The following is a 25,930-nucleotide window of genomic DNA, read 5'->3' on the forward strand; positions in this document are numbered from 1 at the left end:
CCTCGACTATATTTTATACAAAGGAGTGGGGGAAAAAAAAAAGCTTTTACACATATCAAAAAACAATTCAATGATATTTCTGTCATGTTGCTAATGTAGTATGTGAATGTACATAAGCCGACTGAAAATAGCATTGTATTAATTCTAAAATATACGTCTCTCAAAATATTGTTGTTCACGTCTGAAAATATGTTACTGCGAAATTCTATCTATATAATCACATATGTAGTATATTATGCATTGTGGAAATAACAATCTCTTAGTTTCTAAAATACCGTTAAGCCTATACGTCTCTCAGAATATTAGTCTTTATGTTAAAAAAATGACTTACCTATTGCAAGTTTATATTTTATCTGTATTCTGTGTATAAAATAATAATTAATATAATACTATGTTCTGAATTTGTGAGATATAGTTTTCCAAGTCATATTAAAAAAACTGGGTATGATATAAATGGGTGTACAATGCTCAAGGGGTAAAAAATCTTCGAATATAAATAAAATTATATATGTACATATTGATTCGATGCTGAAACTGATCAGAAAGAGGAAAAGGAATCATATTTTCGTTGGGTTTTACTTTGTTCATAGTTTGAGTTTTTCTATTATTTTATTTGTATTTGTGGCGGTGCCCTTAACTACACCATAATAAATAAATAAAAACAAATAAATATATAAAATTAAAAAAAAAACCTTGAATGTCAGACACATGATGATATGTTTTCTTTTCGGTACCTGATTTACAACTGTTTAAATTGATAATGTTTAGGTGAGGGGTTTGGACTTTTTCCATTGCTGGTTGTCAAAATCAAAAATTAAGACACAACGTTTCGAAGGGTGGTTCTTCCTTCGTTTTCAGGTGGAAGGAAGGAGAGAAGAAAAAAAGAGAAAAAACCTACTGTTGGTATCGTTACGTACAGCTATTCTGTATGACTGATCGTTGATTCCTGGCTTCGGTGGAGATTATAATTAAGAAAGACCCGAAGTCATTAGCAGTATGTTGGCACTAAACCAAACGGAATAAAGAAGATGGGCATGAAGTGGCTAAAAAAATTGATGAAAGACAAACAAAAGGAGGGGGTGGGGAACTGAAAAAATTAACAAGTGTTATGATACCGCGATTGAGTTAACACTAGCAGGCATTTCGCTAAGGAGTTCAGCAATTCATGTGAAGTTAAGTAAAGATTAATCTTAGCTTAGTAAAGGCAATTCATTTAGGTTGTCTATAGTTAGGTTTCCGAGATTTCCGAAAATGTAATAAGCAGTTTAATTAAAAACAGAAGCGGAAAGGAAAACCCGTGCAACGCTGGGTGCTTTTAGCTAGTAAAATATAATATATGCTTTATGAAAATAATATATAAACCTTATGTGTTTCATATTTCAAATGTGGAAGGAAGGTGTTAATTTTTTCAAAAGAATACGACATCGAAAGTACAATACATTTTATCGTCTGCTGGGGAAAGAGTCTGTGATGAGGCGATAGTAGCGATCCTGGTGGTTAGCAACTATCTATCGATGCATATTCCAACTGTCTATGTTTGCATATTTAGTAAGTACGGTATTGAGCTTCGTGACTGTATATACTAGACTGTGATACTACCCTCTGCAAAGTCATAAGAAAAAAAAAAGGAGATATTAAGCAAGGAAGAAAAAAGAAGAGGCTGGAGAGAGAGAAATAAAGAGACACACGACGAAGTTCCTCTTTTACTTCATAGATGCTGCATTCACTCTTTAAGTTCCACTTTCCTCCACTAGATGTCACCCCACCCTAAACCCATATTTCCACTCTTTCCTGCTAGAGTGTGTGGTGATCTTGTAGGGGATGCAGTGACTGCAGCGTATAGGTAATTAAGTATGGACACTTCGCGTCGGTACCTTTGATGTAGCCGGACTGATTTCAATGACTTTCAAGCCAGCTAGAGCGTGAGATTCTGCTTTCTCCCTAGAGTTGGCGCTAACATCACACCAGCTATACAGTCACTGTAACCAGCTAGCAGTCGATATAGCGGAAATATAACACATATAATTAATACAGCTAGGTACATTATATACTCAAAATAAATTGGATCCATAAAATAATAAATCCGTCATTAACTGTAATGTCTAGACTCTAGAGTTCCTTTATAATGACATGTTGACCCCAACAACAATTAAAATAATATGTAATGATTTGTTAGCACTGAAAATGGAAAAACAAAACTCTTATGAGAAGTAAAACCATATACCTATATTATATTATATTATATACAAATATTAAATGACTTTGATATATAATTTTGTAATATATTTATTATTTTATAATATAATTTATTATATCTGAAATATAAAAAATTATTATTACAACTAGTTTGTCACTGAGAAATAAGAAAAAGCTGTTAACTTGAATTTATTTTAAGCAAAGCGTTACTGGATTATGCAATAAGGTAGGCGATGTGTGAATCCTGTTTCTTAACTCTATACTCAATTATTATCTTAGCGTATACTCGATTACCACTAACCTCTAGCACTTGAAAGTGGAACTAAACACCAGTGCACAGAGAAACAAAACACAGGAGTCGATTGTTGGGTCTGAATGGCGGATCATTTGAACTTGTATTCTGCCTGGCATAAATACATTTAATCAGTGTTTCTCTTTAATTTGATCAGTGGTTTTGTGTTTTAATTGTTTAAGTGTTGTTTGCAGTTATAAATAAATAATAGTTGTCCTTGACATTAATAATATTGTATTAAATAAGTCATTTTTCTGTGCCCATATTGGGTTCAGTTTTATTGTTAGCAATGCATTAGACCTGCAATATTGAAATGGCTAATGAAAATATCACAAATATGGGTCAACTGCCCTCGCCTGAGGATACACAACACATTGTGGATAGTGATTTAGAATTACGACATTGTTCCGTAAATTCTCCTGTGCTAAAAACTTCGTCCACACCTGTGGAGTAACGGTTAGCGCGTCTGGCCGCGAAACCAGGTGGTCCGGGTTCGATTCCCGGTCGGGGCAAGTTACCTGGTTGAGGTTTTTTCCGGGGTTTTCCCTCGACCCAATATGAGCAAATGCTGGGTAACTTTCGGTGGTGGACCCCGGACTCATTTCACCGGCATTATCACCTTCATCTCATTCAGACGCTAAATAACCTAAGCTGTTGATAAAGCGTCGTAAAATAACCCACTAAAATAAAAATAAGCTAAAAACTTATTCACGTCAATCTATCTACTTCTAAACTAAAACCATCAACATTGAAATCAAAACAGGTAACATCTGTACCGACAAAGAAATTTAAATCAAGTGATGAGAATAAGAGTGATATGGAGACAAATGCTACTAATCCACTATCTGCTGTCTTGGATTCAGTAGTTCATCCTGACGTGGAATTACACAATTCAATTGAACCTCTAACGAGATGGAACTAGAACCTCAGGTCAGTCAAAAAGATTCATTATCTTCAGATTCAGTAACAAAATGTACCAATAATGATTCCTTCAAAAGAAAACCAAGAATGCCTCCTATAGTAGTCAAAAAACCTCCCAAAGGTAACATTTTTTATCATAATCGAAAATTACAACGCCTTTTAAGTCAACCCATGAAAATTAGTTATTCTACTGATGGTATTAAATATCATACTTAATGTAGAACTGATTATGACAAGTTATATAGAATACTACAATCTGAAAATTTACAATTCTATTCTCACGAACCTCGGGAAACAAAACTTCTTCAGGTTGTTATTAAAAGTCTTCCCACCAATGTTGAGGCTTCAACTTTAAAGACTGAGCTAGAGGCTTTAAATTTTTCTGTTGCACATGTACGTCAAATGTCTGTATCTGACTCTCATCCAAATGGTACCCCATACAGGAGACCAATATCCATTTGGGTAGTTACACTACCTAATGATGAAAAATCTAGAACCATTTATCAAATGCAGGATTTAAATCATCATATTATTAAAGTTGAATCATACAGACCAACTCCTCGTGTCACTCAATGTCATAAATGTCAAGGTTTTGGACATACTTCGAGGCATTGTAACTTACAAATAAAATGTGTGAAGTGTGGTAAGGACCACTTATTTGTAAATTGCCCCTTCAAAGGACCAGATCATACACCTAACTGTGCAAATTGTGGAGGTAATCAACAGCTAGTTATGGCATATGTCCTCATCAACTGAAACAGAGAGAGGCTCTTGTACAAAAATTAACCTTCTGAGGACTGGATACATTTTGTAACATAGACGACTGTGTGGGGTGTTTCTTCACCCCAACTGATTATTTGTGATAATAAGTATATTTGTGTTCCTTTTTTATGTATATTTATTCACAAAAGAATTATAGGACAGTAAATAAGCCTCAATAATGAAGATTGTTGTAAAACGAGGCCACCAACAATGGTAACTAGCAACAATGTTTACAAACAGTTTTATTTCTTATTACATAAAATAAGGAGAAAAACCATCTCACAGTTTATTCTTTCTATGCACTCTCAGTAACTGAGGCTCATCAATGAACCATTTTCATTTAGTGTTCTGCCCAAGGGCAGGTCTTTCACTGCAAACCCAGCTTTCTCCAGTATTTCCTATTTTCTGCCTTCCTCTTTGTTTCCGCATATGATCCATATATCTTATGTCATCTATCATCTGATAGCTTCTTTTACTCCGAACTCTTCTCCCGTTCACCATTCCTTCCAGTGCATCCGTCAGTAGGCAGTTCCTTCTCAGCCAGTGACCCAACCAATTCATTTTCCTCTTCCTGACCAGTCTCAGCATCATTCTTTCTTCACTCACTTTTTCCAACACAGTTTCCTATCTTATTCTATCTGTCCACTTCACACATTCCATTCTTCACCATATCCACATTTCAAATGCTTCTATTCGCTTCCCTTCAGTTCGTCGTAATGTCCATGTTTCTGCCCCATACAATGCCACACTCCATACAAAGCACTTTACTAGTAACTTCCTTAGTTTATGTCCGGAATCTTTTACTGTGGAAAGACTCATCATGCCATCTTTGCAGTTTTTCTTGGGAAAGATAAACGCCGTAGCTTCGCATTGCTTTCCACACACCACTCTCTTTTTCGCATCTTAAAAAGGTCCTAGGGTCCCAGCGTGGAGATGCTGCTGCTGCTGCTGATGATGATGATGATGATGGGTTGTTTTGGATGCATTACTTCTGTTCAAGAGAACCTCGCCGTATCTTCGTAAACATAACATTTGATGTCATAATAAGTAAATCGTCTGCCCATAACACATTTTAAGACTCGTGTCGTGTTTATTTGTGTCAATGTGTTTATGCGGTGGTCGAGAATGGATGTCCTGCGTTCATTCAATGTAGCACATAAGTGCACACTGTGTTCATACAAGTGACTCTTTGTATTTCAACTGTTCCACTTCAAAGACAGACGTAAGACGTATCCATGGCAACAGACCTCGACCTGAACGAGGCAATTTTAAAATGATACTTAATTATTAATGCTAAGCTTTACTCCAATGACGTCATTGTTTAGCCACTTCTACGGACGCCTTGAACAGATAAATATTGTTAAACTGGATGGAGAGGCTAGTGAGCAATCATTTCCATTCCAGAGGACCAGGTTCGAAGACTTGGCAATGCAAGAAAAATTTCCATTTGATTAGTGATTCTTCATTTAATGTTGCAGCGGCAGTTAGCTACGACCGAATCTCTCCTCTCCTCTCCTCTCCTCTCCTCTCCTCTCTCCTCTGCTCTCCTCTCCTCTCCTTTCCCTTCTCTCCTCTCCCCTCCCCTCCCCCCTCCTCTCCTCTTCTCTTTTCTTCATCCCTTGGTTATTATCATTACCACCTTTACCATTTCCTTTGCTTTTAAGCAACGACATTATGATCTTCCTTTCTTCCACTTTTCGCTTATCTCTTCCGTAATCTTAATTTCGTTTACTCCCCTTTATTCTCACTATCACCTATCCCTTCTCTTAAACACCCTCGTCCTTGTTGTTCAGTGAACTGTCCAAAGACAGGTCTGAACCTCACAAGTGATACCAACAAGGCACCACTTGTGAGGCAATATATATATATATATATATATATATATAATGGAGTAGGGTGCCCAGTTCCTTTCCCCCTCCATTGCACACATCGCCAATTAGCTACTGTACATATTCCACTAATCAGACTTCAATTGAGGAGCTTTTTTGCAAAAGTCGATAGATGCAGAAATTTTCGATAGTGAGTTACATATGGATATCTTATTTTTTATAACTCCGGAATCGATCTATGAAATCAGATTTACCAAAACTTGATTCATACCGTATGTAGAGACTACCAAACCTTCCAGGTTTTTCCAAAACTCGATAGATCCTGTCACTTAGTGTATTTTCTGTAAAATCTTCATTTCTGCATCTATCGACTTTTGCAAAAACGCTCCTCAATTGTAAACAAACAATTGTTCTTCCTCTGACACATATCGTCAAGTGAGATGTACTGCTTGATAATATCAGCCAAAAACTCAATCAGAGGCACCTCGTCCTTATCGTCATATTACTATTTTCCGTCTTCTCCATCTTCACTGCTTAAACCAATGATATTCAATCTTTTTTGCTAGTGTGGTGTAAGGTAGACTTGACCACACTTGTAACGTATAGGAATTTAGTTGGGTTCGCCCAAGACCTAAGTCTTGAGAATAATAAGAACAAGCCATCGAATGTGGTATACTATATTGATGAAGTAGTAATACAGTTGACTGTGTAGACTGCACAACAACTAACGAGTAAAAGCCCTGAGGGTTGTGGTGACTTGAATTATATAGGAGAGATTTGGGGCGTTTTCAGGATGCAAGTCCATGTCTAAACATGACCATACATGGTAATGTTTAGGGGTTATAGTCACGTGCACTATGATAGACGTTGTACCATAATTATATGGTAATATTTTAGGGAGCGCAACCCTACAGAATCCAAAAAAATACAAAGGGGTGAGAGGATAACGCGTGAGTGAAGGGAAGATAGCTTGTACTTAGTCACCAAAATCCTTAGGAGTAACATACATTTATAATGATGCAGTTACACAGAATGTAAAAGATATAAGTTACATACATGAACATACATGATCATACAATTATTAATTCACACAAAAGTTACAATATTATTCCACACTCCCCTTCCTATTAAAAGTTTGACCGACTTTTAAGAGGTTAAACTTTAACTTTATCCCATTCCTTCTGTTTTCTGGATGATAAGGGAGATTTTGAGACGGCTGCAGGGATGGATTTCTGGGATTTTGCCTTTATTTGTTCAAGGGCTTGGGAGACATCAGCTATTGTGGCGTTAGGATTGGGTTGGTACCTACTAGGATTCATAGAAAATGTTTGCATTTCATTTTCACTATCTGACTTTTCTCCCGCTCTTGCTCTTTCCTTTGATCTCTGATTGTATTGACTATCCTTAATAATAATAGGACGACAACAAGCACTACATCCCTTCCTGTAATCTGAACACGTCTCTCTCCAGTTACATTGTTTCAACATCCACAATCCACACTTTCTACAACTGCTACAGCGACAGCAACACACACAAAAGAGCAACGTTACTCTGATTACTGAACTAATATAGAACCAAGAAGAATAGTGACGCCAAACACTTTCATATTTAATTTTGGATTGTTCTTCTGATATTTGTTTTTGAAGATCATCAATTCTTACTCCCATGTATTTAAAATCATGAGTCGTAGATAGAATATTTGGAAATGGCAATTGCATCTTAGTTTTTGTCATTATTTCTTCTTGTTCCTGTGAAATATAACAGTCAATATGCATAGAAGCTATAGGGATGATATCAGTAGTAGTTTGATTAATTTTAGTATGCTGTAGTGGATATAACACTCCTACTGAGGTCAACCCTTTACAATAACAGCTAATACAAGTTTCCTTCTATTAAATAATTTTACTTTTTCCTTTACTTCATTCTCACATACTACAGTTATCTCATCCTTTTGATGATTTGCATACAACCATTCATTACTATGTGTTAAAGGTATCCACATGGTATCTATTATATGAATATATTGTTCAAATGCTTTACATACTTCTGGATATTCAGTCGTAGTAGGATGTATCAGGTAGGTGAGGCAATCTTCTTTCACTATATGATTTATTGGGACATTCTCCATACAAATCATATTAGCAATTATCTTTTTGCATTCTCTCACATGCTTTTGAGATAAAAATGCTGTTTTCGTTCTCAACGTATTGGTTGCTATGTAAGGATGTTGGGGTTGTATAAATTTAGCGGTTCTGTTATTATTCGTAATTACCGGAAAAGGAACAATTTCATATAAATTGAATTTTTCACGTGACAAGAGAGGTACTCTCACAATGTATACCAACATAGATGACGTTTTATAAATAGTTGCCGTCATCACCAGGTCCACTTGGTGTGATGGCAAAGGTGGTAATTGCAGATCGATAGGAATTGTTTCACGTAACACTTTCTTAATCTTCTCGTAAGTTATAACCTGAGGCTGAATAATTCCAAGTCGCGCATTTGTTGTCTTTGTGATCAACAAATCGCAATATTCATAACAGTCTTGGTATCCTAACTCAACATGTTTAATCTTTAGATTAATTGCTGTGATTGTATTGTCTTCATGCATCTTACCTTCCCACTGCTTTTGGTAATGTGAAAGAAAAGTATTGAAACTTTCCTTGATTGCTTTTTGATTTAACAATAATTCCGTAGTTGTTTCATTGACTGTTACCAAACTTGACTTTAAAAGTGTTAACTGTTCTGAACTAATGTGTAAGAAATTAAGTTGTTCTTGCTGCATCTTATCCATTCTTTCCTTATACATTCTATCTCAGCTTCAGTTGCAGTGCCGAATAGAATTTTAGAAATTTCGCCTACAAAACCTAGTACAGAACACTTTTTCCTGTTATTATCATTGTTGACCATTGGTCCAATAATTTCTTCAAGAGTTTCTCTTAGCCTTTGTACACTAGTTCTTTTAGCCAGGATGTGAGCTAATCCTTGCTCACAATCCGTTTTGTGATACCATGTGTATACTAACAAATTTTTACATTCATTCTGTATAGTTACACTCCCTTGCTTGAGCGTATCATACAAGTGTTGTACCGGTCCCACGTCTACGTAAGTAATGACATCCCAGAAGTGCGGAGTGAACCACACGTCTGCTACAAAATCAAAGTATATGCCTGTCTGTCCTTTGATTTCTTCATTTTGAGTTGCTGAAAAGCATTCAACCTTAACAGTAGTCATACCAATGAGTAGTGCTAACCACTTACATAAAATCATCTTGGTATGCTTCTGAAAAAAAAGAAACAAAATTATTCTTTGTATTCCTTCACTCTATTAATGTGTACAGTGAATCTCTTTTTTCCCGTTCCCCCAATCCTGCACAACTCGAGGTTAACCTTATTAACACAAGTTATTTCAAATGGGCCTTCCCACAGAGGGTCCAACTTTTTCCTGTTCTCCTTTCGTACCAAGACCTTGGCTCCCAGAGCTATGTCATTAGTTACCTCATTTTCTTTCTTTGCTCCCTGAGCTACGTCATTACTGACTTCACGCTGCCCTACCCACAATAGGTCCAGCTTTTCCTTATTTTCTTTCTTAGCTCCCCGAGCTACGTCATTACTGACTTCACACTGCCCTACCCACAATAGGTCCAGCTTTTCCTTATTTTCTTTCTTAGCTCCCCGAGTTCATCATTAGGCCTATGACTTTTCTTATCTTTATTCCTATTATCGTCGAGTACTCGCTTTTCCGTACTTTGTTTGAGGAACTTCCTCACTTCCTGCCAAGTGAGCCTCATCCTTTGCTTAAACTGTGCCACGTAATCATCATAGGTATATATTACCTTCGCTTCCTGCCTTAAAGTTCCAGGAATATTTGCTATTCGACGAAACATAAGCTCATGAGGAGTGAATTTCGTACTACAGTGAGGAGTTGTGTTATAAGTAAATATTGCAAAGGGTAACCATCTATCCCATTCATCCTGTTTAGTGGAACTGAAACATCTTAAATATTCCACTATAACTTTGTGGGACCTATCTAAGCTACCATTAGATTCTGGGTGGTATGCACTGGTATGAATCTTATTTATTTTGAGTAACTTACAAATTTCTTGAAAAAGTTTACTCATAAATTGACTACCTTGATCTGTAAGAATTACATCACATATTCCATAAGTTAAAATAATATATTCTACAAAACATCTGGCTACAATCTCTGTAGTCATTTCTGGCATTGGAACGGCTATTAGATACTTACTTAAGAGATCCTGACACGTCAGAATATATTTATTTCCTTCCAATGATAAGGTAAGAGAGCCTACAATATCAAGTGATATCTTTTCCCATACACTCTGGGGTGTGTCTGTTATTTGTAACAGGGCTTTTGGAATAGCCTGTTGACTTTTATTAATTTGGCAAATTTTACATTTCCTAATGTACTGTGTAATATCTCCCAACATATTGGGCCATTTGCAATACAATTTAATCCTTTCATAGGTTCTTTGTTTGCCTTGGTGACCTCCGATGGGACAATCGTGTGATTCTTTCAACAATCGAGATTTTCGTTCTTCTGAAATTTCATTAGTTCCGTCTTTCATAAAGAGGGTGATTCTACTTAAGCAATCGGCATTGACATTTCTTTTTCCCGCCTTATGGACAACGTCAAAATCGTATTCTTCTAACAGTAACCTTGTTATAACAGTAACCAGGCTTACAGCCGGTTTTCATTCGACTCCTCAGAGAGCATCCATCAAAGCTGAGCATCCGAACGAATGTTCGAATTTCAACCGGTTGCCCCTAATGTTTTGCAGGCTAGACAGAACACTGACATTTTCTGAGTACACAAACGGAGTAACAATTGAAGAAAATTTACCGTGTAATTTAAAAAATGTATTTGCTTAAGGCGTTAGGTACAGCTTACAGCAGTAAAATTTTGGAAATATTCAACTTTTTTTCTCCATTACTGCATCTTTTACAAAAACGAAAATTGATATGTTTAAAACATTGTCCTTCTGCTATATGAAAAAATTATTTTTACGATTTAAAAAAAATATTTACATTTTTTTTTTCTTCAAAATTCAGTTCACTGTGCAGTGATGAAGCATTTCCCACATAACTAAAAAAAAATCCAACATTCTGCGATGAAATTGTTTGTGTGTATTTATACATGTCATATTAACAATATGATGCAAGATCACTCTATCTTTGATAGATTGTCTGTTAAAAAATAAATTCGTTTAAAAATGGTCAAATATCAGTATTTTCTTCTAACACAAAAAAAAAATTATTTATTAAGGAATGTAGTTGTAAGAGTATGATATTGTAAACATGAGTTTCAGCAATAAACTAAAAGAGAAAGAACATGAAAAATTTAAGAAGTTTATGAGTTATGAGGGAAACGCTTCATCACTGCATAGTGAACTGCCAGTATTTTTAATTTCGAAAAAAAAAAAAAAAAAAAAAAGTAAGTGACTCTTTTTAAATCATAAAAACGTTTTTTTTTTCATATAGCAGAAGGACAGTGTTTTTCACAAATTATTTTCATTTATTGTACAAGATACAGTAATGGAAGAAAAAAAGTTGAATATTTCCAAAAATTTTACTGTTGTAAGCTGTACCTAACCCCTTGATTGATTGCATACTTTATTACACTTATCTTCATAACATATATAGGTGAACAAATGGACAGCGATAACAACAAAGGAAATAAGTGTAATGCATAATATGAAATCTGGTGTGTAAAGAAATGCAAGAATAGAATAAATTACAATTATTAAATAAAAGAGAAAATAAGTACATTTATACTTCAGACTCAAAATGCATACCTCTAAAACAGTAGTTGTTAATACCTTTTAATTACTCTAAGCAGATGCATTATTTTATTAATAAATCATTTTAAGAAAATATGTTTTGCTCTTGACGATACCAAACTGTAATGAATGAATGAATAAAAGAATGAGTTTCACAAACTTTACACTTGTGCCAAGTTAACAAGCTTGTACTATAAAGAATTATTATTTCATACTATGTTCGACTTGTTTTCATTTTAATAATATTAAAATGAAGTCATTATTTTCAGTCTAGGACTTAACAACCTAAGATAGTCGATACCATTTATGAAAGAATCGATACCATTCAACAATCAGCCGATAGATGAAATGTTACTCCCAACTTGTTGCAGCGCGCAGCATTGCAAGATCTCGTAATTCGTTTATTTTAAAATATACGCTTTTCTGCAAAACTATTCAAAATATAGCAAAATGATATGTGACTTTTTAGTACTCTCTCTCTCTCTCTCTCTCTCTCTCTCTCTCTCTCTATATATATATATATATATATATATATATATATATATATATTGTTTTATATGAAATATTTCATAGCGTGTTTTGGGAAAGCCATTGATATAATTCCCAATATGATTAGTCAATTTAAGAGAGCAGTGTATTATGGTAATAAATTATTGATAGAATTCTAGTTTTGTCCTTTAAATGTGAATAAATTTGATACGAACAAATATAACATTGTAAAACTCCTTTGCAGAACGAAAAGTTGTATTTGTTCGGGTTAAATACCCTATGAAATATTTCATGTAAAACAGTTTATACCTCGAAAAGGAAGTAAAAACGAGCAAAATTGTATGGAACATTTTTGTTTGAAATATCTCAAAGAATAACCCCTCCTCCCCTAAAATTAATGACATTACTTACAGTTCACTCTGTATATGAAAGGTTCAGAGTCATAGTGGGCCAAGCGCCATTTATTAGGTAAAATTTATAAATACAAAATCAAACATTACATTAACATTCTTAGAGAACAACATTATAAATGGTAAATATTGGAGAATAATTATCTAAAAGAACAATAGAACTTGCTTAAGGACTATGGTACTTAAAAAGTAAAAAACGGGAAGTATTGTTTGAAGGACATATTAATGTAATTAATTCTTCCTATTTTGCTAATATAGGAAAACATCTTGCTTCTGAGATACCAAATGTAGAAAGAACTATACATAATTGCAGTGTGTATTCCATATACCTCGAGCCAATTACTCCAGAGGAAAAATTAACAAGATAACTTTGTTAAAAAATAATGTTGCTGCAGGTCCAGATGATATTTCTGTAAGATTCTTAAAATCCGTAAAATGTACCATTAGTCAGCTGTTAGCACACATTTTTAATTCATTTATTGAATATGGACATGTGCCTCCAGAATTTAAGAATTCTATCATTGTTCCTATCTACGAGAACTCTGGAGACAAAGCAGATCCTATTAATTATCGTCATATCTCTCTCATTTCTAACATGGTGAAACTATTTTGAAAATGTCTTTGTACTAGGATTACTAAGTTTTTAAATAAGTACCAAGTACTCTCTACCTCCCAATTTGGCTTTAGAGAAGGTAAGTCCACCGAAAATGCAATTTATAAGTTAATTAAACTCTTGTAAACATAAATTAGTTGTGTTTTTAGGTTTGAAAAAAAAAAAGCTTTCGATACTGTTAAACATACTATTCTCTTAATTTAATTCCTTTCTCCATACACAAATCAAAAAGGAAAGTAGACGAAATAAAATAACCATTGTGCTTCTGTTATATTTCATAACTATTTCTGTTAGAACTGAATCGTTGCTTGTCTGTTTCAGGACAACTACTGCCTGCTTCACTGGCATTCTGTAGTTTCGAAGGATGCAAGGTAGGGAGCGACCTTAATCTTGAGTAGCTGTGGAGTCTTAAGAGGCGGAATTTAAATGAAAATCACAGGCTCTTCACGTACCAAGTAGGAGGACTTTTTGTGAAATCTGTTTCGAAAGAAAAATGCCGATTGGGACTCGTAACCGTGGCAACAGGGTTAGCGGAAAAAAAAGAGATCCAATTTAGAGAAGTAGTCCACACACTGTTCATGTCGTGATAGGAAATGCACTTGTGTTTGAGAAGTCTCTGTCCCCAACATAAACATGTTATCATACTGTTACATTATGTAATATCAGAAGTTTATTCTGTTTACAGCTTCAGAACTCGTAAATAAGTCTCTTACATTCGTTTTAACTTTGGAAGTCCCTTCTTTTAAACCTATATATTGTCTTGACACACTTTTTGCTTTTGTTCACAGCTAGTTCAACTATCCTAGACATACTATTGCATAATTGAAGCGTTGGCTGGAACAACATTATAAGTTACATTTGATAAAATTTACAGGAGCTGCAAAAATGTGTATACGTACAACGTTGTTCTTATAGGGTAGCAAACTTTTGAATGGACAAATTTCACGTACTGCATTGATGGACAGTTGCAAGCGAAAGAGTATAGCAAGGTAACATGACATACAACATTATTACACGGAAACACGCCGAATGAAAATTTTGTAACTTACAATGTTGTTCCAGCCGACACTTCAAGTATTCTAATATATGGGGAAAATAACCACAACATTTTATGATAATCACTGGGGTTCTAATCTTCTGGTAAAATATTTTAAAAAATTTTCTTATGTATGACTAGTTTCAATTTTCTGGTATTCATCTCTAATTTTACTACAACTGTACCTTTCTAAATTTCCCAATATACTGCTTATAAAATTTATTAAGTTTCGTCTGCTGCTAAACTGCAGTTGACAACGAAGGTCCAGAATACAAACTATAATATAATATTGGTGGATAGTTATTAGTTTTTTCAGAAAACAATTTTTTCTCAAATGTTTAACAACCTGTTATTCGGTAACTATTGCGAGTAGAATCGTGATTTTCATCCATATCGATAGGAAATATAATAAAGAATAATTTATTCTACTGGTGTACTTCAGTAGAGTGGACAGTTTTCGTGTAAATTTAATTTTAAAAACCTTTAATTTCAACGTAAGATTTACGTAAAGATTAATAACCTATAATTTCAAGCCATTGCACGATGCAAGCAGGTTGCAGCGTCGCGCCAGAGAACAGCTCACCTAGAGACATGCCGAGTTCGTTGACCTCTTACATCTGTATCACGAGAAGAGTGTGTTAGCGGCGATGGTTGCCGGTCTACTGAAACTTCAAAATTAATTTTCTAATTAACCGTGTTTTTAATCACAAAACGTAATACAATTTTTCTATTCATTTAAGAGTGTCTTATCGCCTCTTTCAATCAGGAAGGTTATTTCACTTCCATCCTGTATATAGGGTGAATCGTAAGTAATATAATGAACTTCAGGGAGTTAATCTTTGAGAAATTTCACATAAAAAGTTTCATACGATTTTGCTTTTTTTTTTCTTTCTTTCTTTTTTTTTTTTTTTCATTTTCAATATAAAAATTGTTTAATATGAAAAAAATTCATAGCCTGTTTTTGGAAAAGCATTGATTTAAAACCCAATATGGTCAGTCAATTTAAGAGAGCAGTGTATTATGATAATAAACGATTGAAAGAATTTTAGTTTTGTCCTTTAAATGTGCAGAAATTTGATCCTAACAAATGTAACATTGTAAAGTTTTACAACGAAAAGTTACAGCCTATTAGCAGAAACATCCCTCGAATGCTAGTCACTATTAGTTATCTCAATTCGTCATCACCGAAGCTCGTACATTGTACCTTGATATTATATTTTTGAGTACATAAAACGAAGAGAGGAATAAAATGAAATGGAAAGTGTTGGTGTGATGAAATTCATCCTTCGACCTTTTCCAACAAAAGTATCCGACAATAAACAATGGGATCGAACCCTAGTTCGCTGAATTACGTGGCCGCGCTCTAGAATTCAGCTGACAGAGTGGAATATTTTTAACGAAAATTGTTTTAACTTCCTTTTCCGTAATCTTCGAGAGACTTCGCTTTGTGTGCGTGATTCTAGCGTTTAAATGATTAAAAATGTTTCATAAGTTATTTCAGACATGTATCTATTCTGTAATGGAGTGAGAAAATCTGTTGAATTTCAACGAATGAGAGGTATTTATCATTGCAACATCCTCACAGCTCCACATTCCTTTGCAGTGACGTGTTATCGCGTAATTTCAAATATTATTTTTCCTCCTATTTCCTCTTCTTTCACTGCGTCATTCCACACCATTCGTATTGCTTCATTATCAAATCACTAGATAAGATGTACTCATCCTGCTTGTGGTAGTATTTATTTACTCCTTAAATCTGTCCTTAATATGCAATTACATAGGCTTACCAAGAATGTCGATTTTTCACGCACGCAATTCAAGGTATTTCACAAATACCTTGAGACTTTCTATTGATTAGTAATTATTATTATATTATAAATGCCACTGGATGTTCGGATTTTCTCTAGATTAATTTATTCGAAACTGAAATTATTTGTAAATATAATGATAATTTCAAAACTTCTGGTGAATTACGATAATTTGTTTACAATTAACTTTGTTAATTTTAAGGCTACTTAGAAATTCAGTTACGAATACAGTATATAAACATCCTATTGCCTACTCTTAGCTAATTTCCAAGGAACTTCTCTTACCTATGCTTAAAACAGTTGCCTAGATACAATGATTAGTTTTATGAGACACAATTCTAACTTCGAGACTTAAAAAATTACCAACATCAAAGAAGAAATCTTCTCTTATAGTAAACATTATCAACAGCGATTAAACAATAATCAAAACTCTTTAGCCATCAATTTATTGGATAACTGTAATTCATATTTACTGAATGTTCTTAAAAGAATATATTGTAAGTAAGCACCAATGAAATAGTAACCTATAGTATAGGCCTATTACGATACAAGGTTGTGAAGGTTTTTTACAAAATCGAAGAAAAGTTTGAAAAACGAGCACAGCGGGTATTGTACAACATTTTTTGCACGTTCATATTAAAAAAAAAATGCAAATACAGTGCGATCGGAAAGTCCCTCTGCAGCTCTATTAGTTCTAGTAATCCTAGAATACAACCCTTTAGAAATTTGGCACTCCCCTATTCATTTCGGTTTGACAACCTCACATCCCCAGTCCATCATATGCTTAGCGCCCAATGCTGTCACTTGAATTCTTTACCGAATACACTTGAATTCTCTACCTAGTGGATTCTCGGCTACACAAGCACTGCGGAGAGACTTCTGGATCACACTGTACAATGTACTTTGCATTAAAACCTTAGCAAAACTGCACTCTAAAGGTAACTAAGTAACAATAAGTGCACTGTAATGGATCTACTTGAGTATAGTTTATGTTATGAAGAAAAGTTTTCCTAGCAACAAGTTTCTGTGTGGGAATTCTATCTTTCAAGCCCTAAGAACAATAGCTGTAAATACAACAAAAACACGATCGTGCGCAAAAAAAAAAATATATATTTGTCTACTTTTTGCTGTTCATCTTCTGTTGCACCTTTTAACAATTTCCGGCTGTAGAATCTTAAAATTGTTGACGTGAGCATTTCCTTGGTCCTGCAACTTTCTTGTTTCATTTCCGTTGGTAAGCTACTGATACAGCTTGAATACCCTTTAGTTGTATTCTTAGGAGGTGAAAATACCAGTCCATTCTATTGTTCCAAAAATACATGGCATTCTCAGTTCCAAACATACGTTATTTCCTCGTTTCTGCTGTGATCCCCTGACATTAAATCTGCCAGATATTTGAATAATCTTATTTCAGCTGCACTTGTTTCTAAAGCAGTTGGAATGATTTTCGGTGATGATGATGCTGCTGTTGATGATGATGATGATGATAATAATAATAATAATAATAATAATAATAATAATAATAATAATAGTCAACTCTGGATATAGTGAACTCAGTTATAGTGAACCTAAATCGTTAGTCCCAACCCGTATACATTAAAAAGTACATTAATATTTCCGTTTATAGTGAACCTCTGCTTCGGTTATAGTGAACCTTAAAAATTGAAGTTACAAGAGTTGTATCCTGATAACTTCTTATTTGAAGTCAGACCTTCTTCTGTATAATTGAAAGAATAATATGTTGAGAACAACATTCTGAGTTTCTTACGCCTTTAGTCGAAGGACAAAGGTAGGATTACTAGACAATGAGCTATACTGTAAATCCAGACAACGCGTGATGACCTTGCCTCACTCCACCGTCGAAGGTTTGCCATTATGTTCTTAGGCACACCACTTTAGTGTTATTTCTAATCCTCCACCGTCGAAGGGTTGCCTTTTGTTTTTAGAAACATTTCTATTATGACGGATAGCATTGAAACAACGGAAAATTAATTGGCTTCTTTTATTGAAATGGGACGGACATTATGTCCAGAGCATAAATGAAGGTAAGATTCTGATGGCTTTCAAACTCCATCAATTCCCGCCCAGTTTCCAATAAGTGATCCAGGAAATTCCAAAGCTGACTACGCTGACCTGATCAGTCTGTTTCTACTGTTCGAACAGTGAACACACACTATAAAAATGTCGAAGCATAAAGTGTTTTCTTTGAAGATAAGGTGAATATTATAAGTAACATTGAACGTGGTCTTTTGCAAGCGGACGTGGGTCGACAGCATAGTTTAAGTAAATCAACTGTGAGTAACAGTATACAGTGTAATCCAGTTCATAAAAATTAAATGTTTTAATTGCTGTATAGTATTTTATTTTCTTGTTCAAAATTTCATTCATTCCTGTCATTTAAGGTTAGGGGAGAGACACTTCAGATTTAGTGAACCTCGGATATAGTGAACGAAATATGCAAGTCCGCAGAGGTTCACTATATCTGGTGTTGACTGTAATAATAATGAACCAGCGCTCATTCAACATAACCAGTTCGAAGTCTGACGCCTTAAACCACGCTGTTACACGCAGGACTCAAAACTAGTAAGAGGTTAATATTTTTAATATTGAAGAATTAAATATTGAGGCATTATTATTTGCTTACGATCAAGTAATCATCTGTGCGAGTGAAAATTTATTGCAATAAACTTCTGTAAGTAATCTTAGTGGAGTAGCCAATCATTTCTATATGGAAGATATATAGCTAAAACTGGCATTTATAGTTTTCCACTCATTAAGAGTGAAATTAACATGAAATCGACTGATTTTAGAGCCAGTAAAATACATTTAAATACCAGAATTTCCTTTATAACTTAGGGGAGGTATTGCGAAGTGGACGAAAAATTGAATGCTTTTAAACTACTTCTGTATATTCATTATCGAACCTTGAAGAACAAAATCGAGCAGGACTTGTTCTCAGCACTTACGCTCTGGAGTAGGTTCGAATTCCTGGTAGGTAATTAGTGGCCCGGGTTCGATTCCCAGTCGGGGAAAGTTACCTGATTCAGGTTTTTTCCGGGGTTTTCCCCCAACCCAATATGAGCAAATGCTGGATAAATATCGGTGCTGGACCCCGGACTCATTTCACTGGCATTATCACCTTCATTTCATTCAGATGCTAAATGACCTGAGATGTTGATATAGCGTCGCAAAATAACCTACTTAAAAAATACTTGGTTTTCTTTTTCCAAAGCTTTTCCTCAACTGTAAAGTGAGTGTAAGGTAATTACTGGCGAATCTTTGCATTAATCTCGCCAATATAACGTCTCGTTATTTTCAATTCCATAGACGTTTTATAACTTTACAATAATTGATATAGCTTCATGAAATAACCGATTATAGACAATTTAATAACGATATTTGTAAAGTACCGGTACTGTTTTTCCCATCCTATTAAGAGGTAGTGTAAATTAAAAGAATAGTGTAATTAATACTTACTTACTTACTTATTTATTGGCTTTTAAGGAATCCGGAGGTTCATTGCCGCCCTCACATAAGCCCGCCATTGATCCCTATCCTGAGCAAGATTAATCCAGTCTCTACCATATAAGAATAAGTCATCATTTATTATTAGAAAAATTAAATTGTGTTGGAATTAAAAATAATGCTTTCAATTTATTAAAATCTTATTTAAATGATAGAGTTCAAGCTACTAAAATTGATAATGTATTAAGTGAATTTATTAAAATTAAAATAGGTGTTCCGCAAGGAACAGTCTTTGGACTGATTTTATTTTATTTTTTTTTTTCATTGTTGGTAACTCTATAGCATCTATTAGATGCTGTATGGTTGTGTTAACAGATGGAGTTACTTGTCAACAATGTGACGCTGAAACGTGTGTTCGGGTTACTGCCCAGCGACAGTCCTGATGTATTTTATATTTCTGATGATTGGTTAATTAATATTAATCCAGCATACTCACATTCATACAAATTTCCATACTCTTCAAGAAAAATTCACGAGAGCCAAGCCCGGGAATCGAACCCGGGACCTCATGATCTGGAAGCCATCATGCTGACCAACAGACCACGGAGGCAGTCGATTTTATTTTTAATACATATTAATGACCTTTTAATAATAGACCTTAAAGAATATGAAGGTGATTTATATTCGTATGCTGATGATACTGTTTTACTTTTTAGTGGAAAAACTTGGACTGATGCTTATTATAATGCAAATTGCGGCTTAAAATTAATAAAAAAAATGGTTCAATTTGAATTCACTTGTAATAAATAAAGACAAAACAATAGCTATCCCATTTTCTTTAAATAATAAAGGTAATAAACCAATTTCATCTGTATTACAAATTAAAATGCATAATTCTGATTGTTCTGATATAAATTGCAATTGAATCGTTTGTTTCAGAAACAACACTTCTCCACTGTTTGACGGTATATGAGTTGTTAGCACAATCGCAATTACCGACTGAAATGCTACAGTTTTGTGCAGAAACAACACTTCCATCACATAACTGCTGCTTGCAAACTTAGTCGAAAGTTTCCGTTTTGTGCAGTAACAACACTTATCCTGGAGAGGTGCTGTTTCTGTTCTCCACAAGGAGCGCTGCTAGTTTCCCCCAATAGTACTATTCCAACATGGCGTCTAGTAGTGATGAGGGAGCTGTTTTGTCCGTAGTGAAAAAACGAAAGAAAGGATTAAAAAGTGTTGAATACAAACGAGAACATGTGAAAAGAGGAAGAGTAAAGGGGTTAGAACATATCAACTATGCTTCTAAGGTGGTCGCAAAGAAGAAAATTGGAAATGATTGCAAGTGAGTATGCCACAGTATTAATGTTTACCTGTTCAATAGCGTTGCTGTTATGAAAATCATACTTTGCAATGTAACATGATTCATAATATGTTAAATCCATATTTACTCCTGTTATACTTTTCGTCACATAACATAATCTCTCTTTCCTTCAGGTGTAAATTGAAGTGCTTTGGAAGGTTATTGGAGGGGGATCGAGAAGAAATATTTATAAACTTTTATGCCAAAGAAACTAAAGACGAACAGGATTCGTATTTACAAGCATTAGTGGAAGTAGTGCAAGTTAAAAGGAGACGTCAGCAGGGAGATGAACCAAAGAAGCCACGTTCGCGTAATTTCAAGTATTATGTGACATGTAGTTCTGGACGACAACAAGTGTGTGCCAAAGCATTTCTAAACTTGCCTGGTGTGACAAAGGGTCGCATTCGTCGTCTAACATCTTTGTTACTGCTTGGAAGATCTCCAAAGGATTTGAGGGGTAAAAACACTTCTGGAAATGCAACTTCTGGGGAGGTGTGTATATTAGTGGAAGATCACATACGCTCATTCCAACCAAAAAATCTCACTACTCATCAAGAGAAATAGAATATTTGAGCGAGAGGTTAAATATCACATTAATGCATGCCTCCTTTATGGAGAAGTATCCTGACCAACAGGTATCCTACTGGTTATACCGCAAAATTTTTAAGGAGCGATTCAGTCTATCATTTGGGAGGCCACAAATTGATACCTGCTGTACATGCGAACAACTATCGGTAAGGATGAAAAGTCCATCGCTGAATGATAACGCCAAACGTGTAGCAGGAGTAGAGTTTATTGTCCTTAAAAGAAGAGCCAAAAAGTTCACCAAAAAATGGAATATTGTTCTAATCTCTGCAAAGAAGACAATGAAACTGCTTCAATATGTATATATTATATGCAGAATTTGCATCTGCCAGAGATACCTATGCAGGAAGCATTCTATCTCAGGCAACTTAATGTTAATGTATTTAATATACATAACTTGAGGGATAACACAGCAAAATTGTACATATATCACGAGGGACTGGCTAAAAAAAGATCCAGATGAAGTCTGTTAATTTATCTTAGATTACATAAGCATCGAGTTACCAAACACAACAAAATACCTACACATTTTCTCTGATAGCTGCCCAGGTCAGAATAGGAATAACACAGTTGTTCGATTTCTCCAAACTCTTGTTACTACTGGCAGATTAAAAAAAAAAATATACCATTATTTTCCGATTCGTGGGCATTCCTTCATGCCCTGTGATCGAGATTTTGGTGTTATAAAGGGGAAGATTCGCACATCAGACAGAATCTATTCAATAAAAGAATACATAGAGTTAATAGTTGCATCAAATAAGAACAACAGATTCTCTGCTCAAATGATACAAACTGCAGACATTTTGGACTTTAACCATTGATGGAAGACCTATTTCAAGAAGTCTGTTCTGTCCATTGAGTCCATGGGAAGAGGAGTAAAAAGAGATCAGAAAGTAACTTTTCATGTGAACGACTTTATGGAGTTCCAATATGAAGTGGATCATATCTCAGGAAGGAATTTTATTGATGGACTGACTGTTCATACTTTCAAGTTGTTCCTTTCTAGAAGTGTGCTTCCTATGCTGCCCAGTGTTCCTGCTTATCCACATTGCTATGTGGCTTTAAATGAAAAGAAATTATCAGACATTAAGAAATTGGAACCATACATTCCAACAGAATATCATGATTTTTATAATGAACTATATACTTGGCCAACGACATCAACTGATGACTAATCATGGTGATGCAAGAAAACGTACTAAGGAAGAGTAATGTTGTGTGTATGCTTTGATGCCATCATGAATTTATTATTGACATAATTAAAAATGTCCTGTTTGACAGAATCTTAGTGAACTTCTTTTTCTTTGCAAGTAATATTTTCTGCATTTTAAGTTGTGATTATTAGGCAGGTTATGCTGTGAAGTTTGAATGAATGGGTTTAAAACATGTTCTCTAACTTATATTAGCATTTCTATATTAATTTAAGGTTATTAACATTGAGAATCTACTTGTTGTTCTTGTTATTCCTACTGTTTGTTTCAGAAACAGCACATCTCCTCCAAATTAAACAAATTCTGTAGATGTGGGTATTGAACTCATTCAAATAACCAAGATGTCAGGATGTTTGTATTTAGTAAATGATCAAATGAAAAAAATACCACAAGTGTGAACAATAAAATATGCCTTACAGAACGTTTTTTCAATTTCCTGAAAAATGTTACTGGAGGGAGAAGTGCTGTTTCTGAAACAAATGATTCAATTGTTCAGTTATTAATGAAGTTAATGAGGTTAAATACTTAGGTATAATTATTGATAATAATTTAAAATGGAAAAATCATATTCATTATATTTGTAATAAATTACGTAAAACATTAGGTTACTTTGTTATTCTAAGAAATATTTTGTTAATTAACTGTTTGCGTGTAATTTATTTAGCATTATTTCAGTCTATATTTACGTATGGTATTATAGGTTGGGGTGGAACTTATAAATACAACCTTTATCTGTTAATTTTACTACAGAAAAAAGTATTAAAAATTTGTTTAAAAAAACAGAAAGATTACCCAACTGAATTGTTGTTTAAACTTTCAAAGTTTTCAACATTAAACAAATGTATCATTTTATTCTATTAAACTATTTTCATAGAAATTTTAATAACTTTGAAAGGTATATACTGTACATAAATATAGAACTAAAAATATGAATTCTCTGCGTTTGTCTGAACCAAAATGTAAAACGAATGCAGCTTTTTATCATAGCACGAGTCAAGGTCCCAGATTATTAAACAAATTTTATTCCAATAATATTTCAACCATGACAAATCCTCTCCAAATTAATAAAAAAAATATAAAAAATTGTATTGGATTTATAGTTTGGGTTTAAACATATTAAACACTATTTAATCTATATTCACTCTCAGTTTTAATTTTATTTTTGTCTGTATTGGAATCCCCTCCTGAGCATAAGTCTTACTCATTCAGGAGTGGGCTAGTTTATCTTTCATTGTATTATTAACTTGTATTCATTTAAAACTTACTAGCAATATAAATAAATAAATAAATAAATATGTCGAACTTGGAGTCAGGCTACAAAGGGGGGGGGGGAAACACTAGAAGAGAGGGATTCGATCTGGTGCTGGGGATTGAACTTCAGTGTAGCTCAGTGATTAGAGCACTTTACGTAGAATCTTTGCTCAACAGTGCATATTACTGTGGAATCCCGTCCACTGACTCAATTGAGTGCGTTCCTTGTATAATGGCAGTTGATTTAATATATGTCAACAATATATGTCGAACTTGGAGTCAGGCCACAAAGGGAAAAAATACTAGAGGAGAGGGATTCGATCCAGTGCTGTGGATTGAACTTAGCCATAGCACAGTGGTTAGAGCACTTGGTATGTAGAACCAAGAACCCGCATTCGATCCCCAGCAACAGAGCAAATTTTTCTCCTCTAATAATCATTGTTACCATAACAGATATATTCTATAGGACCAAAAATTAATCTTTACGTGAATTTACATTTAGTAACTACCAATATAACCAAAAATAGTTGTAACAGTAACCTGTAATAGTATTACGCAGACTACTTTTAAAATAAAATAAGACCTTATGAAGTGAATAAAATCTGTATTTAAACAATTCAATAGATGTTTTAAACTGTTGCTTTATTTACAAAATTGAACTTACTTTTTAAGAATCATATCCTTCAGGTGAGCTTAGAAATTCTTTTCTGGTAATTATATGACTGCAATGGATATTTCTGTGTTTACTATACAACAGGAAGTATTTATGTTTTACATGCACTCACTCAGCCAAACAAGTGTTTAGAAAGTTCGCAGAGAATTTTCCAGATGTCAAAACTTCTTAGTTATCCTAAATTACATAATCTTGTGTACAAGACTGAAAGTGTAGTAGAAGGTAACATTTTTTGACCCAGGGAGACCTAACCAATGTATGGTTATCATACAGAGAGCAATGTGAATTCAGCTGTCAGTCAACAATCTTATTGTGCATCTATCATATGAGTATGTGGTCGCATCACTACAGAAATGACAGTGTGATATGGTTATTGCACAGAGATTGATGTAATGCAGAGAGAAAGTATTGATGATGTCATCAAAGTTGATCTGACAAAGCACAACAGACTCGATGCAAAGAAATATATTCAAACTTATTCGTTGTTGAAACAAAACTGACTTGTGAAAGGTAGACTGTGGTTTATTTGTAAGCATTGGTTTTGTTGATGGTACAAATTACGAGGATTTCTACTTCGATAGAAGTATAAAGTAAATTGAAAAATTAATTTTTAAGTCTTTCTGGAATAAACCGTTCATATTAAATTATTATATTGTGCACATGCTAAAAAGTGATTAAATAGTATTGTTGACGATACACATATTATATTATATTATATACAGTTACATATAAATGTAACTGAGACTTGTAGTTACTATTCATAGCGATAAATAAACACACATCTAATTTGATTTTCAACAATGCATTATTGTTTATACAAGCAGTTAAATTTAAGCAGTTTCATAGTATAATAATGTGATATCAGATTTACAATATAACTATGCAGCTGCACACTTTCCTTTTACTCTCGCCACAACCGCGACAATGCGATAACAAAATATCCGACTTCCACAAGATGTTCAAGAACAAACTTCAAAAAAGATTTACCAACAACTGTTTTAAAAACCAATTTCACTGTAAAATGGAGATGAAAAAAAAATAGACAAAAGAAGAAGAGAAAATGCCGGCCCTTTGGAAATTTCCACCCTAGGCAACTGCGTAGGTTGCCTAGGCCTAAATCTGGCACTGTATGTGTGCTGTAATGCTGTAACTACTGTAATAAACGAGTAGTATGATACTGTGTTGTTTATGAATAATTGGTCACAACTCTACCCTATTCTACCACA

At 34.2% G+C, this 25,930-nt stretch overlaps 1 protein-coding gene across 3 annotated transcripts in view; it reads right to left on the bottom strand.

The window, feature by feature from the left end:
* Positions 1–6,661: 6,661 nt before the first annotated feature.
* LOC138696106 (uncharacterized) overlaps positions 6,662–25,930 on the bottom strand; it is an 88,705-nt gene continuing 69,436 nt past the window's right edge. For all 3 annotated transcript variants that reach the window (XM_069820653.1, XM_069820650.1, XM_069820649.1), the window contains one exon: positions 6,662–9,282. Coding sequence is in view for 1 of the 3 variants with exons in the window: in XM_069820649.1 (XP_069676750.1) it covers positions 8,737–9,282 (546 nt within the window). In the remaining 2 variants the exon portion in view is untranslated. The remainder of the gene's footprint in view (positions 9,283–25,930) is intronic.

Source organism: Periplaneta americana, chromosome 3 (genome assembly GCF_040183065.1).
Source record: "Periplaneta americana isolate PAMFEO1 chromosome 3, P.americana_PAMFEO1_priV1, whole genome shotgun sequence".
Classification (NCBI taxonomy): domain Eukaryota; kingdom Metazoa; phylum Arthropoda; class Insecta; order Blattodea; family Blattidae; genus Periplaneta; species Periplaneta americana.